Source organism: Oreochromis niloticus, linkage group LG16 (genome assembly GCF_001858045.2).
Source record: "Oreochromis niloticus isolate F11D_XX linkage group LG16, O_niloticus_UMD_NMBU, whole genome shotgun sequence".
NCBI classification, from domain to species: domain Eukaryota; kingdom Metazoa; phylum Chordata; class Actinopteri; order Cichliformes; family Cichlidae; genus Oreochromis; species Oreochromis niloticus.
Window position 1 is genome coordinate 23,793,145 of NC_031987.2, and position 16,776 is coordinate 23,809,920.

The window sequence follows — 16,776 nt, forward strand, 5'->3', positions numbered from 1 at the left end:
CCAGGGGAACGAGAGCCTGAAAAGTTGTTCCTGTCTGCTGTGTTTTCTCCCAGAGAAATGAATTTCACCGGATTTTCGGTGCTGCTTTTATGTTTCACTGTTAGCCGAACGTACGCTGAGCATCATCGCTTATGAAGGAAATGTAGAGTCATATTAACGTGTTTTGCTTTGCTGTCCATTCACGGCAAGGTGGGTGCATTTATTGGCTAGTTGGCGCTAGCTGCTAAAGCTATAGTAGCTAAACCTGTTGTAGTCCCCTATCGTCCATAGTAGTATAGGTTTAATTGACGGAAGCTTTTGAAATGTTTACTTTATGCAGCCGTTTTTGCCATGTGGTGGATTAAAATTGGCTTAAAATATTATTGAAGTAATATGGGTTCCGCACTTTCGCCTATGGGCTAAAGCATTGACGCTTCGCGCTAAAATTCAATAACGTGAGTGAGTGTTGGTTTGTACTCAAAGCAAGGGCTACTGCTCGTGTCATTTTTTTTTTTTGCTCAGTGACCTACTCAGCGCCGCTGCTCTGACAGTTTCGTGTCATCTATGGACCTTGTGTGGGAGGCAGATATTGGTGGTGTGAGGTTAAAGATGCTTTTATTTCTACGCAGGTACGGTCATCAGAGGAAGCTTTAGACATCATTGCCCAAAATGCCGTCACCACAAGTTCTCCAGCCGGTTCTTAAAATGAAAGTAGACGAGCTTTTTCTCAACTGGTTGAGTGATCCTACAACTCAGTCAATACTCAAAGATTATCTTGATCTAATCAAAAGTGGACAGCCTGTTGAATTGAGTATTGGGGACGCTCAAGATAAAAGGTCGTTAAGCTTCAATGAAAACAACAATGTGGCATCACAGAAGAACCTGGCAGAGAAGAAGCCTGCTCCCTTAAGTACACCTTTCAGCACCCCATCTACCAGTACCCTGCCTTCCCGAAGTAGCAGTAACACCAGAATGACTGGACCAAGTGGAAGAGTACTACGGAGATCTCTCAGCACAAAGAAGGTAAACTGTGTATTCAAACAATAACTCCAATAAATATTTTCCATGTTTTTTGATAAGCATGTAACTCATTGTTGAAAAATGTAGCCAAAAAGTCTTAAGGTGCCGCAGGGAAAAAATCCACACACATACTAAGATCCACTAAACAAGGAGTTCTGCTGTTAGTCAGCTGTTAGTCAGTTTTTGTTTTTTTAATCCTAAAGGTGTTACACTACAGAGCTTTTGATTTACTACTATGAAAAATAAGGTGTGCCACCCTGTTCTTTTTCTTCCTGAAACCACCTGAGGTACTTGAGGGTGTGTTGGACAATGATTTGAATATTTTAAACTCTTTGCATACCGATAGTAAACATGTACTTAAAAGTCGAAAGGGGAACCTCTCTTTGCTTTCTGGTAAGCCAACTATAAAAGCAGTCCTGGCTTGGCATTTTTTTACACAACAGCTTATCAGTCTGGTAAGTTTATCTTTATAGTTTTAGTGCACTTATTTGTATGTTTAACTGGCAGTTTATCTGCATATCTTTTTGGTATTGTGCAATCCATACAGTAACCTGAAATTAAATCCATATTTGCACATTTAAACCAGGGTTTTCCTGGCACAGAATGGGCCTTTTGGTGGGGCAGCAGCAAAGCGAGTATGATGTGGAACAGGAAATGCAATCACTATGTGGTACCTTATTTGATAGAAAACTATGGGTTTTCTTGTTATTTCTGACCATTTTAGGATCAAATAATGTTTATCGGCCTCATTAAACTCTAATTAATGAAACTAGCTGAAATCATAAACTGGTGGTTTTCCAGTCAGTAATGACCATAACAACTGCTATGTTAATGTGAGTTAAATGAATGACGGACAAATTTAATGTACTTGCAAAAAGGACATGTCTGAGCTTGAAATTCTGGGTCAGTGTTAAAAATGACAATTTAGCCAAAAGTGGTAGAGTTGTAGGGCCTTTTTTGTTGTTGTTGTTATTGTTTAGTTTTCCTTTTTGGAACAAGGAAACAAGGAGAAAAAAAAGAAACTTCCCTCTTCATCACACTATATTAAACAAGATCTAAAACAACTTTTAACCAGGGCAAAACTGATGCAACACACTAGATAAACATTGGCTTCTGCCACTGATAATTTACTTTAGCATCAAAATATCTCATGTGAAAAAATCGTAAACATTAATGTTATCCTCCTTCTAGTTACATTTTTGCAATCTAGAAAAAATTCAGTTTTAGCCAAAAGTTGAGCTTTGTCATACAAAGCATACATGTCCAGTTTAATGGTACATCTAAATGGACATAGTGTGCATTTGGCTTATATTTGCTTAGCATCTGTCTTTGCAAAGATTTTTTGTAATTCTTTTATTAAATTCTGTATTAAACTGATTTAAATGTCAAGTTTGCCTCACTTGTACGTTCTGAGATCTCTGTTTGCTCTGACTGGCCACAAGAGGATGCTGAGTGGCCTACAGCATCAAAGACATTCAGAGGCTGTCCACTCTGCCCTGTCACAGTGGAGCCTTCTTGTCTGTAGGCGTATGTAGTGATTATTAGTCAAATACTTTCCAAATGTTCAGGCCTCACCCACGAATTAGTGTGGTATGAGAAGTGGGAGTGTCTGAACCTAGCCTGTCCCTGGCGCTCTGGTTACATCTTTCAGTCTGTGCGCTGTACTTCTTACTGTGCTGGGGCCAAGGTGTTTTACTTTGGATTGTTTAGATTATGGCCTAAAAAGAATCTACACAAAATAGTTAGCTGCCCGTAAATATTTTGTATATCTGCTCAAGGACTCATAATCTGTTAGGATGAGAAGTGCAACGTGAAAGCCTAGAGTAGTGATAGATTATGGACATTAGTGCATGTGATGACAGTGAGACAGCCTGAGACAGCTGGAGGCATACGCTACTCAGGACCCCACCTTCTACATGTTAGTGACATGCTAAAGAGGTGCATGAGGAGATCTTCAAGTACACATGTAAAACAACAGAGCAGGAGAATGAGATCTAATGTTTGTTTCAACTTACATGTTTATATATTAGAAACATGACTAGCAGTACCAGTAGTAGCAGTAGAAGTAGTATGTTATAAAATAAATAATTATGCTTATCTATGGTCTTACAACTTACTACGTAGCCTTATAGGCTCAGACAAACAACGTATTTCAATTGAGGACAATAAAATGAAATTAACTAATTAAACATCCATCAGTTTTTAGCTATTATAAATTTTTGGGTTGAGGTAAAAACTCATTCTTCATAGCTATAGTTGATTATTTAATAGCCTGACCACAAGAGGAAGTGTGGATTGTAGAGTCACTCTTTGAAACTAGAGTAATCAATTATCTTTAACTGTCTATCAGGAGCTTCCTTTGTTTCTGTTCTTTATGTTGAGCCTTAATCATTTGAACAGTTGGAGGGTTGACAGTTGAATCTAAACTTTTGGATATTTGCATACACACACACACTCTCACACACCACTGTGAAATTTGCCCGCTAATGCCCTCTCTCCGCTGATCAATCAGTTATAAGGCAACTGCTGGACAGTTTGTATATTCTGCTGTGATGTGTCATGGCATGTGGCCACACTGTGTCACTCAATATTAGAGGGATTGTGAGGGTGAATAAATGCAATACTTCTATTTTAAGACAACAAAATGAATTCCTGCATACAGATGCATTCTTCAAAGGATTACTAAAAAATTCAATTTATGTCACACTGATGCAGCCTGGAACAGCTGGTCTGACTTTGACATCAGACACTGATATAGATAGCCTTGGTTCCCTTGTGCTGGCATTAGATACCCAGAACTCTGCCAGTGAGATGAGGTGTGGCAGCACATTCATCTTCTGCGTAATTTCCTTTGAAACTGCTTCCATTAGATGCTGCTCATTGTCAGCATATGTAGTCGCAGGTCTTTTATTTACACTATGTACAGTAAATATAAGCCCTCCCGTGAATGCTTGGCTTTCAGAGCTGCTGTGTAGCTCAACACGTAAAATCACTTCAGTGTTAGGAGTCCAACTGGTCAAACAGTGAGTTATTGAAATATAGGGCAGTGAGAGCACATTGCATTTGAGGGTTTCACTTTTTTCTGTTCTCCGCATCTGCATTTGGTATATCGTGCATTTCTTAAGACATCTTTTTATAACATGCTTGGTTGCACTCAGCAACATAGAAGCTATTTGAAGCAGGGGGTCTGGGGTCACGTTATCAGTTGTCTGACCTGTCAGAGAGCGCCAGGTGTTAAAGTGTTTCCCGCAAGTGCTATTATTTTGGAGTCTCAGTCATTTGTGTGTCAACATTGTACAATAGCAAATGTTGTTTTCAACTAGTACTGTGAGCTTTCTGTAAAACTACAGGATGCTTTGAAAGCATATTTCTTCAGTGGTGGCATCTCCTACTTTCATGAGATTTGAGTATTTTGATAAAAAGTGTAATTGTTTGACATTTTAATTCCTATTACCTAGTTTTGCCATTAATGTCAAAAAAGTACGGTACATCTAAATTTTATCATCCTGCTTAAATATCTTATGGTGCCAATAGAAGAAAAAACTTTAAAATTCTCTGCGCTGTGTTGGTTCCTTTACAGTCTAATCTTTAAACAAACAGACTGCAGTGCTGTTATACAAGTACTGGTGTGCCTGTGTACGGAGACTTCTTGGCTACAGCTTCTTCCTTTACTGTTACAGACCCCTTGCTGTACTTCTTGTCCATATTGGTTACACTGATTTTCATTCAAATGTCTAGGTTAGACTGCTGTGACATTTGTTACTCACATCATGTTCTATCTGTGACCACTGTGTTATCAGTTACTTAGCTGCATGTTTGACAAACATTCACATCTATCCCAAATTCACATCTTGGACATCTAGTTGTGGGGATTTGAGTTAGAGCTTTCTGGATTTTCCTGTAGCACTGGCTTTGTTCTCATTCTGTGAACAAGCTGTGGCTCTACCAAAGGGTTGTGATGGTTTAAGTTGCCACTGATTGGATGTAGAAATCGTGTCACTGTCAGATAGGATTGGTGGGTTTGGTCTCTTGAATATCATAGTTGTAGAGTATGAGTCTGCTGAACCCCATCTAAAATCCAGCTTCATCTTGCCATCTGAGTGCTTGAAATGCTAACACGTAGATCTGCCAGAGGTCTCTAACAGTGAACAGTGTGTTTCATAATCTCATCTGTAATTCAGTTAAGTCAACATGACTTAACATATGGTTGTGTACAAATCAGATTTCACAGTTTAGAGATTGGACACATTATGGAGTCAGCTTGAGTTTTCCTGCTTTTCTGTTTACTAAGTGGCCCATCAGACTGTGGATGTTTAGCAGCTTGTCTGTAAGATAGTTGCCTCTCAAGGTGCTGTTCAGACAACTTTCCTGGAGTGGCCCTAAGATGATTTAGTTTGTTATAGCGCCTGCTGGAGCTCGTCTTATCTAGTTAATTGAAAAGCACAAACTTTATACAGAACCTGTGCACCATCACTTCTCACACCCATGGGGTTATTTTTACATGTGTAAAACAACACATTGTTATCCCTGCTGTGTCGTGATGGCTCTGTTTATGGAACAGACTTCACATTTTGTTTGCTTATGCAAAAATAGACTGAACAGTAGATGAGAGTTCAAGCTTGAATCTGGTCAAGGGTTTGTTGGGGTTTTTTGTTTTGTTTTGTTTCTTTTGGTTGTGCTTTCCTTTCTATGTTTCATTTGTATTGATGAGCATCAGCATAAAGCAGCTGATGTGAAATGAATGTATACAAACAGCTTATCGAGCAGCAGCAGCAGCATCCTGTAGGGAAGACACCAGGGACTGGGATTGAGCAGAAACCAGTGGAAAACTGTGGAGTCCTGTCATCTAAAAATACAGTGGGTGTGCTTTTAGTTTCTATGGACAATGACGTTAACAGATACAGGTTTATTTACATAGTCTTCTGATGCGGACATCTCTATGCCATTTCTGTTTGATTAGCTACTTGCATGAGAAGGTGTTTAGGCGTTGGGCTTTGCCCTGTCTACAATCTCTGCAGTCAAGGCAACTCTACAGCTGTTAGATCAGTGCGTTTATGGAGAATTGATGTAATTGCCGTCATTTCAGGATAACAGCAATCGGAAGTAGATGTTTGTTTGAGGACTAAAGATACACTCATGTTTTTCCAGATCCAGTTTCTTGGATTGCCCAAACAGTGCTTGGTGGTGCTTTTAATAGGCCCAGACTGGTTCGGTCATCAGTCTTTGAATTTGGCATGTCCCGTTGCCTCGCTCTATTGCCCATCAACTATAATAAGACGTGGAATGGCTGGCAGCCTAAGCTTGCGAAGGGAAGGCAAAACAAAAACCACCAGAAGACAGCATGCAAAACGTATGGGAAAATGTATGGCTGTCTAGATATGATCTGATGAGTGGACCCTTGTTTTCTGTCATTAAATAGTATTAAATAAATACCCTTCTTATTTACTTTACATACCCATGCATCAGTAGCTTGTCCTGGCTCCCTTCTCTTTTTGTGATCTATGTTTGAAGCCAGATTTAGTGACAGTAGAAGTAATATGCAGCTTTCATTATATTCCATCACTTCAGGGGTTTATTCTGAATTTTCTCATTAGCACCCTGATGCCTTTTAAAGAATAAGGAGGTCAGTTTCCCATCTTTCTTGTTTTGTGGAACCTTTCAGAAGGAAAGCCAGTTAACTTGAACAGTGTGACATTGTCATATGGAGAGCCATCCTACAGTTGAACTCTGGCTACTGCTAGCTGCAACAACAGGTCTGTCTCTTTACATAACCTTCAATGAGGACTCAGGAATGCAAACTGGAAAGGGCAGATCCATTGAACCCCCTCCCATCCCACACATACACTAGGTGACTCCCACACACATGCACCCAGTTCTTCCTTATCTCCCCAGCAGCTTTGAGGCAAGGGCTCCCTGACCCTGCTGCGTCTGTGTGTGTGCGTGTGCATGTTGGGTAGAGGCTGGGACAGAGCAGCAGGCTGAGCTGAAATTGTGAGACCAGATCTGGAATGGGAGAGAGAGTCACAGTAGCAGCTGCTCTCATGCATTAAGTGGCTCTCACTCAAACGGAGGACAACCACAGGGACATACGCACAGAGAAGCTTCACTGCCTCCATTGCCTTTTAACTTACAGTGGTGACTGCATGGTCAAGGGGATAACGCTGGATTGAGTGTTGTTTATGTTTATGTGTTCCTCGTCCTGTGTGGAGCGAGGATGAGGATGAAGGAGCTATCCCTGCGTCAGGACCCTGACCTGAGGAAGGAGCTGGCTCTGCTGGCACGTGGATGTGACTTTGTTCTGCCCTCTCGGTTTAAGAAGAGGCTGAGAGCCTTCCAGCAAGGACAGGCAGGTGTTTGTGTGAGTGTACGCTGTTTCACACAGGCTTTGCTGGCCTGTCAGTGAGGGGACAAGTCTATTAATGTTGACTGGTATTTATGGGCTTACTTTCTTGGTATTCAGATGTCACTGTAGCACAATTACTAATTAAAGTACAATAACGGATTAGGCAAATAAAGGCAAAGTAGTAGTTAACACTTTTTCTGGGCATATTATAAACTTTGCTTTCACGCACAGCTGTGTCATGTGAAATGTTGTTGTGCAATCAGTTCTTCTTTTTGTTTGTGAGTTTAGAGTTAATGAAGGTATTCTTCATTTGTACGGAGTTGTAGGAAATTTGAGCGTACTGGATGATGTTTCATCTTTTGTGGTATGTTATGCACAGCTGCCTCTCTGTCCTCTTTCAGACCACATCATGGGGAATATGTAAAATGTCATGTGGCTTAGCAGTTGTGCTCAAGAGCTTTGCTAGCGGTTAGCATGAAGTGAGAGAAAGAGGGGACAGTGCGGGGCAGGGCAACGGGAGATGTTTATGTCCTTTTATAGCCATGGCTCACACCAACACAGAGGACAAGAGCAGAGGATCAGCAGCATTTATCATTTATTAGAGTACAACAAAACATTTTCAGACAGTACTAACAGTCATACAAGTAGAAGCTGGCAAGGAAAGATTTACCACACTGGTATGTTTAGATCTTAATTTAAGGCCTTTTTAAGCTATTGTTGGATGTTTTATTGTTACAGTCATGATGTTACATGGAGACTTGGTCTAATAAACTTTGGGTAGAATACATGTTTGACCAAAATAAACAGCAAGATGTTATTTTTGGTGTCTTAACTGAGCAAAGCGTGGGTGTGTTTATGTAGTTATTAGAGGCCTCACAAAATGGTTTGGTTAGAGCATTCTTGACTCATGTGAATAGTCTTTGAGAATGACGATTGAGAGCAAAGTATAGTCTGCTCGGGCTGTATTTAGTAACTGGGTGATTTTTTATTTTTATTTTTTTACATTTAACCTTTATTTATGCAGGTAGTCCCATTGAGACTCAATGTCTCATTTACAAGAGAGACCTGTTTCAGACAAACAAATAAAATTGCAACAATAAAAAGTAGTCTAATGGTTACACAGTCAGTCAAGTTCCTAGTGATGATTTTACAAGGTAATTTGTTCGTCTTTTAAAGCCTGCATAGTGATAAGTGCAGCATAACAACACATTTGGCACTGAGTGCATTGTGTCTTTTTATGTGTAAGGCTATGAAAATATCTTCATGGCTTGTTGATTTCTACATCATAGCACCGTGTGAGTGACACAGTGGTCATTTTTATCAGTGACTTTGATATCTTCCTAATATGTCAGCTATGCTCTGTTGGTGTGGTCAGTTGGATTCGCTGTGACATTCTTGGGCATAATGTTATGTTGCCATTGTTAGAATAGAGAATATGTTATTTTCCATTGTCAGGAAACACATGTTTTCATGGTTAAACAAAGCATAAATGAACAAAATAATAATTATACAGCACAAGCAGCCAAGCTCTGACAATAAAAAAATGATGTTTTCTGCCTGGGATCATAGTAATAATAACAGACACAGACGTATGCAAGCTCCAACATAAAGGCAGGTTTTTATATCACTTAGGAAACTGGGCAAACACAAGCATCGAAGGTAAATACATTCATTTCAAACCACTAGCCTCTGCTGTGTACGCAGAGTATATCCCTGACTTAATCCTGTTTCACTTTTGTTTCTTGCCTATAATATCCTGCCAATAAAACAAATAAACTTTATTTGTATAACATTTTTTTCAAGACATAACTCCAAAGTGCTTCGTAGAACAGAATAAAATAGATCACAGTCAATAATAAAGAAGAAAAATACCCACAGCTAAAACAAAACAAATAAAAAAGGCAGGCTTTCATTTTTCTGTTTTTAAAAAGCGGTTGCTCTCCTTTTGAGGCACACATTCATAACATTGCAGTCCGTAACTCATTTAGTTCCTCAGCTGTGTTTCCCTCCACTAAAGACAACTATAGTGGCCGTAGACGAACAGCACTCGTTTAAGTGATAACACTGTCACTCGTGATTTACTTGGGTACTTGAAAGAGCCATCCATAATGTTATATGTTAAGTCACAACATCTGCCGTGAACAGGCTAATTTATTGCTATGTTTGATAATGTGCCTCTCCACTTACATGCATTTATTAGGAAGCTTGTATTAAAATCTTGCAATTATTTTTTTCACTTATCTTTATATGGATTTTAACATTTAAGATAAAATCTTGAAATTCTTTGTTTTCCTTAAGTGGAAACAAAAGTAGAGCGGTTTTAAAATGACTTATTAAAACACACTTGTTGTTTTAAGTCACCATGTTTACATCTGAATCACAGTGCACAAAAATTGCAAGACTAAATTTAGCATAATACCCTATTGTAGTTGGCCACAGGTAGCCTGTAATCATTATTCAGTACAAACTGCTCATTCTCCAGTAAGATTTCAAACAAAACACCCTTTAGACCAATCATTTGACTAATGTAGCCCAAGTTGTCCACATCATGACTATAGACTTCTACTATCTGCAGATTGCCAATCCAGTCTAAAGCCCTAAATTCTTAAATCCTTTTGACACAGTTTCATAAATAAATGATTATAAGTTACAAACACTGGCAGATATATTATTTCAAATCTTTTAGTGAATTTTTATTGGAGCGAAATGTCAGTCACATGAATAATTGTGATTGCTGAGTAGTCACAACTCTTCCCTGATGGCCTTTGGGCTGCTGAGAGGTATAGTTACATGAATGCCAGCAATGTGTAGAGTTTGTGTTCAGGCGAGCCTCGAGCACATGCTGGAATACTTGAGCTGAGTGGTCTTAGCCTTTGCTAGCATCAGCCGCTAACTGCTTGTTTCTCTGTGTTTATCCCAGGCTCAGGTGAGGACGGAGGAGCCAGTCACCACAGCACTGAGTGAAAGCATTCCCAAGTTTTACTTCCCACAGGGCCGCCCCCAAGCCAACCTTAACATTGACGGCCTCATTTCCAAAATTGAGAAAATATTTTCCCAATTCCCAAATGAAAGGGCCACCATTGAGGATATGGGGCAGGTTGCCAAGGTGAGTACATCATTTGTAGCATGGAGCTGCCACACAGCAAATTATTTTCATTAGTGCCATTTAGCTCCTGACTGTACGAATGTTTGCTGATGTTTAAAACCTCCTGGAAAAATATTATTTCCGTGACCTTGAAGAAGGTTGGTGATGGTCAGAGGGGAACCTGAGTAAAGAGAGCAATGACAGCTAGGTTTCCTCTGGGAAGTCTTTAAACCGTGAAACACTCATTCTAATTCTGATGTCTTTTCACTATTCATTTCTGCATTAATGGTCACGTGTGTTTTGTGGAGTTTGCATTTAATCTTTCCCCTCTTATCTTCTCTAAATCCTGATCACACACTACCCCGTTTCTTCTGCCACCTTGTCTCCATAGGCCTGTGAGTGTCCCCTCTACTGGAAAGTGCCATTGTTCTGCTCAGCTGGAGGCGACAGGACGGGCTTCGTGTCCGTGCACAAGTTTGTGGCTATGTGGAGAAAGTAAGACAATAGCTTCTCTTATTCTCACTAGACCACTGGTGCATTCACTCACAGCCAAATGGCTTAAACAATCTCCTTTGAACAATGATGACCACTCGCTGGGAATAACATACACTGCTATTATCTCTGCTGTTATTCCATTTTCCTTTTCATTCCTAAACAAAAATCTTTGCCCTCATAAACACCACAAGGGGAAAGACGCTCTGTATATATACAGTGTATAAATGAAAACATCCTTTCAGTGTCTTTCTACATGAAACTGAAAGGAATACCGGGGAGCTTTTATACTGGTGATTTGCACTGAATGTGGTTGTGTGCAATAGGCATGCTCTTGTATTAATATATTAAGCCTCCAGAGAACTGGACAGACTTGCCCTTTGACTTTAGCTCATGACTGAGCCATTCTTAGAAGAGGCCACAACAGACACTCCCATTATTTTTGAGTTGCTACCATAACACTCCATGCTTATAATCACCCGGCAGCGATACAGAATCCTAATTTCAGAATGTATTATACTTTCACATAAGCACTTTTTAGTACAACATTGTCAAACTTATGCTTTTGAAGGAATGATAAAACGGACAGAGGCAACTTAACAGCCAAAGTGGGAGTAACCTTGTAACCATCTGTTCTCTCTTTTCTTCTCCAGAACTCTGCTGACCTGTCACGATGACGCTTCTAAATTCGTGCACCTCTTGGCCAAGCCTGGCTGTAATTACCTGGAACAAGATGACTTTATTCCATTCCTGCAGGTACTGGCTGTAGCACACCCAGGGAGAGGGCTGGATTTGGCAGTGTGGGATGGCAAAATAGCATTGGTTGGGTGGTGCAAACTGGACGTATGTTTTTAGACTGCCCTGCTGAGACTGTGCTTTTTCATGTGGCGGAGGACTAATTCAGGCACCTTACTGTAAGCTAGGAATATAGTGTTATGAGAGAAGAGTCCCCTGATAGAGATGAAAATGTGGCTCATGTTATAAATGCATTATGGTGCTAAAATAGTCACAAAAACCTGGACTTATGGTTCATTTATTGTCCACAAAAGACAGGTTTAATTGACTGTTTGGAAATTCTTACCATGTGGACCTGCTGTGGCAGCTATTTGTATTCGCATCCCAGCTGACAAGCTGTCGGTGTGCCACACAGGCCCCACCCTACACCTGATTCATTTTCATGCTGGCAGAAGTGGCGATCTGAGCTGAACACCCGTTAGCATACCACCAGAGATGCCTTGTGGCTCACGCCGTTTAATTTGTATGGTTCCACTCAGCGAATCGCCTTTGACTGTTTTGATGAATGAAAGGCGGATTGCAGTGGAGTAGATTTGACTGTCCCCGCCTGTTTCCTGTGCCCTGTGATTTATGTGTTTCTCTATGATTTAATTTCTCACAGTAAGAGTCAAAGAGGCACGACGGCTGCCCTGAAATAAGGCCTTTTAATTTCATTGCCGCCTTCACATTTATGTCAACAATTCTTTCCTCCAGTAGAAAGACGGGGAGTAGAATAAAGAAACGACATGAGGGAGTTTCACGGCAAGAATATAGCTGCAGTCTTCACTTGAAATGCAGCACCCTCACTGCGACTTTATGGCGTTAGAAAGGAGAGAAGGTCACTAAGTAAACATATTCTTTTTGGCCTTCCTAACACTTTGTTGTCAGTTAAAAAGGGCTCAAGCTCATCCCAAAACAAGTTGGCTGAGATTTAAAAAAAATTTGTAAATCAAAGAAAATTCTAATTTCCTAAAAAGGAGGATTTCTATACATAGCACTGTTTATAAAGTATAAACACTGGCAGCTTCTGATGTGTGAGTCAGTTTTGTTCATTTTCATTCCTTCTTGGAAAATCATGTGCTTTGTATACCTGTAAAGAAAGACAGATGTGGTCTGTCATTTAGCTGGTGTCTGGAAATAACTGCAGAATTTAACTGAGCGTATCTTTTTGTTAGTGCAGAAGGCATAGCGTGTCATCGAGGTGATCTTTATCGCTTGGATTTGTTTGTTTATTTTGTTTGTTTTGTTTGGCTATATAAATCAAGCAGAGTAACATCAAAGTGAGCTGGTTTGTTCTTTATGTTCCCAGGATGTGGTGAACTCACACCCGGGCCTGGCCTTTCTAAAAGAGGCACCAGACTTTCACTCGCGATACATCACAACGGTATGCCTCCATTATACACCACTGCACTTTGTAGTGAAACACGGAAATGGCATTATCTCAAAGATAAGACTGTCCATTGTTTTTCAGGTGATTCAGAGGGTATTTTACAATGTGAACCGCTCATGGACGGGGAAAATAACATGTTCTGAGCTCAGGAAGAGTAACTTTCTCCAGGTATTTATTCACATTTATTTTTTTATTTAAACAGAGATGTATAATAACCATTTCACTCAGTTTGTTCTGGACTCTAAAACATCTAGTTGTTTTTTTTCTCTTTTCAAAAAATAATAATGAATAATGAAATTACATCAATATGGAAATGCATATTAACTTCCATCTTTGTTATCATTTTTGCTTGAAACAATCTCTGGGCATATAATTGCATAGACATCAATGAGACTTTATAAACTGTTAAAAGAATAATTTTCAGTAGTAACAGGCCTATAATCATAATGAGAGATTTTTCTACTTCCTGCTGGGCAGAATGTGGCGCTGCTGGAGCAAGAAGAGGACGTGAACCAGCTGACGGAGTTCTTCTCCTACGAACATTTCTATGTTATTTACTGCAAGTTCTGGGAGCTGGACACTGATCACGACCTCTACATAGACCAGAAGGACCTAGCAGGACACAATGACCAAGGTGCACAAACACATCCCTGCCTTTTTTAAATCATTAGTTTGGTCAATTTAGTTTTTTCTTTATGTCCCATCAACATGTATTTTATAAAAATGCATACAGAAGATAGAAGAGTAGTGCTCAGCCTCATCAGAACCAAATGAACTTTGCTTAAGTCTTCCTGCCAGTGGCAGCACAGTCAGTAGGCTGAAACTACATAGAACAAGAAAAGGCATTTGTAAATGTTATTTGGTCCGTCCGGGCTTACTCCTCACAAAACAAACACGCAGCCAGGAAAAAAAGATTTGTCTTTGACACTTCCTCCCCACACACTCCACACCACATGTTCTTGGTTGATGGTCTGTGAGTGAAGCAGGGGAAATGAGACACAAGATCAATAAGAGAGCAGCATATATACTCGGTTCCAATGACGACATGTCTGGAACAATTTCTAACACCGTACAGTCGAAATGATGACCAGAGGATTTATAGCATTGTCAAGATAAAAAAGAGCTACACTAGCCAGTCTGGATTTACAGACTGTGAGAATGGATTACATGTGTTGTGAAAAAGTTGTATAGTAATTGAAGGAGCTGTTGTCTAAGAGGGAAAAGAGATATTTCTTCCAAACACAGTGGATTGGAAGTGACCCCTTTGTGCATTTGTTTTCCAGCCATTTCACAGAAGATGATTGAGAGAATATTCTCAGGAACAGTAACAAGGTAAATGTAATCAAGTTTAAAAAGATGAAAGTCTTATCTCGTCTCCACTGCCAGCTTTAATACTGGTTTTGTGTGTTTTCCATCAGGGACAGACGAGTGTATAAAGAGGGGCGGCTGAGTTACGCTGATTTCGTCTGGTTCCTCATCTCTGAGGAAGACAAGAAGACTGACACCAGGTATCTTGACACTCAGTCACACTGATTGCATCATCCTTTTGCTTAGAGGTTTCGTCTGTACTCACATCTGGCCCCTCCTCTTTCACGTTATCTCTGTCTGATTAGCATAGAGTACTGGTTCCGCTGTATGGACCTGGATGGGGACGGGGTGCTCAGCATGTATGAGCTGGAGTACTTCTACGAGGAGCAGTGTCAGAAGCTGGAGGCCATGGCTATTGAGCCGCTGCCCTTTGAGGACTGCCTCTGCCAAATGCTTGACCTTGTCAAGCCTGAGGTCGAAGGTCAGGCCTGTTTTACATTAATACACACTCAGACATTCACAGTGTAGTTTCCACTTTGTCCACAATCACAGTGGCATGCGTGCACACACATTTTGAGGCCAGGTCATTGATCATTAGCTCAGGGGACACTGATAGATGAGAGACAGCTGCTGGTGTTATCCACAGGGTGATATAAATTCCCTCCATCACTTTCACTGTGTTTAAGTCACCAAGCAGCACAGCTTACTTAGGTGAAATTAAGTTTATGACCTGAATTGTTTAAAAAAAACATGTTTTGTTTTAATAATTTTTCTTTCTTAATTTAATATAATCAAACAAGAAAGTAAACATTAAGTGTAGTTTACTTTTTAAAGTATTTATTGTCAAAATAAGCCGTAGGGAAATTGTTATGTGCAGCCAGAGTTTGAAATATTGTCACCAAAGCCGTATTCTGTTTTGATCTGAGGACAAAACACCACACCCATCCCTCACCAAGATGAGGCAAACCGTAAAGTGACTTAGTAGTTGTTGTAGCTGGGCTATCAGTACTACTTCCTAGGCTAAACCTCATATAGACAGATAAAAGTTACCTAATATCCACACCATAAATGCTCCATTTGAAGTAGCTGATTTATCTCGTCCAGGTAAGATCACTCTGCGGGATCTTAAGAGGTGCAAGTTGGCTCATATCTTCTTTGACACGTTCTTCAACATTGAGAAGTACCTGGACCACGAGCAAAAGGACCCGTTCTCTGTCATAAGGGTGAGCAAGATTGAATTCTGACTGGATGCCACCAGATTTGACACAGCATCGTGTCTCGTTTTCCTGCCAGTGGATCATGGAACTTGTCGTGTTTTTAAGGAGGTGGAGACGGACGGACAGGAGCTGTCAAACTGGGAGAAATATGCTGCAGAGGAGTACGACATACTGGTAGCCGAGGAGGCAGCCAATGACCAGTGTAACGATGTGTAAGTGTGATGTTACTCACAGGTCTGTCAGAAATGGCAGCAGTTACAATCCAGGGCTCAGTTTTTCTCAAACATTTAGTTTTTCTTAAGCAAAGATAAAAGAAAAAAGGATTCACTTTCATGTCCACTCGTAGTCTTAAGAAAAGTTCTTTTCTTCTTACAAATTCAAAATGCTTTTACATTTAGGACGGCACCAGAGGTCTCTGAAGTTTGATGATGAATAGCTGATGCAATATGATAAATTGGAATATGGTAGCTTTAGCCTCCTTGTTTGCAATTGGATGTTTTTTTTGTTCTCACTGGTGCAAAAAAATGAGAATAAAACTGGGATTGATTTTGCTTGCAAGCCTGAACAACAGCAGCTGAAAGTCGTAGTGCCTCCAGTTTAATTTGAACTTTTCCCCTTTGAGGCAATTACTGATTATTTTGTCCTTATTTGAGCATTATAAATGGCATCTGTATGATGGTTACTTTAATGTAATCTGTTTACATAAGATGGAACATGAACTGTGGCTCTTAGTAAGCATATATCTGATTACTCAAAGTTGTTTTAGTTGTTTTGGACAGCAGGCACGTAACCTTAAGCTTGACTATGTAAATCTAAAATTTATCATTATTATCAGTAAAGTCATTTTGTTGTTTGGAGAGTGAAAGTGTGCTGTAAAGTATTCACAGATGGCATAGATAAAGTCATAAGATGAGTGAGAGTGCACTGTGTTGTTAAGTTTTCAGGAGTCATGGCTCAATGCCGCCCTGAGAGCAGTTTGTGATAAATGAGACTGTTGACAGCTATGTTGTGTGGCGCTTTTAGGAACACTACCGACTAACTCTAAAGCATGGCTGCTAACCAGAGCAGGTAAGACACTGAGGGTGCCATCAGGGTTCAGCTGTTCTCCTCTTCTTCCTCTAAGAAAGTCTAGTCCTAAACCCACTCCTAGCGTCTACGTGTCCCCCTG

General features: G+C 40.1%; 1 protein-coding gene across 4 annotated transcripts in view; it reads left to right on the plus strand.

Moving 5' to 3' along the window:
* ppp2r3b (protein phosphatase 2, regulatory subunit B'', beta) overlaps positions 1 to 16,776 on the plus strand; it is a 20,041-nt gene continuing 3,265 nt past the window's right edge. Inside the window, exons 1-14 of one of the 4 annotated variants that reach the window (XM_005475428.4) lie at positions 1 to 189; positions 609 to 1,002; positions 10,263 to 10,448; positions 10,819 to 10,922; positions 11,573 to 11,675; positions 13,003 to 13,077; positions 13,165 to 13,251; positions 13,561 to 13,717; positions 14,367 to 14,415; positions 14,502 to 14,591; positions 14,697 to 14,872; positions 15,496 to 15,614; positions 15,714 to 15,820; positions 16,632 to 16,676. In XM_005475428.4, the coding sequence (XP_005475485.1) occupies positions 649 to 1,002; positions 10,263 to 10,448; positions 10,819 to 10,922; positions 11,573 to 11,675; positions 13,003 to 13,077; positions 13,165 to 13,251; positions 13,561 to 13,717; positions 14,367 to 14,415; positions 14,502 to 14,591; positions 14,697 to 14,872; positions 15,496 to 15,614; positions 15,714 to 15,820; positions 16,632 to 16,647 (1,623 nt within the window). In that variant the 5' untranslated portion in view covers positions 1 to 189; positions 609 to 648 and the 3' untranslated portion in view covers positions 16,648 to 16,676. Of the gene's footprint in view, positions 190 to 608; positions 1,003 to 6,948; positions 7,358 to 10,262; positions 10,449 to 10,818; positions 10,923 to 11,572; positions 11,676 to 13,002; positions 13,078 to 13,164; positions 13,252 to 13,560; positions 13,718 to 14,366; positions 14,416 to 14,501; positions 14,592 to 14,696; positions 14,873 to 15,495; positions 15,615 to 15,713; positions 15,821 to 16,631; positions 16,677 to 16,776 lie in introns of those variants that run through there. The other 3 variants (XM_003451554.5, XM_013275289.3, XM_005475429.4) reach the window with 3 other exon arrangements.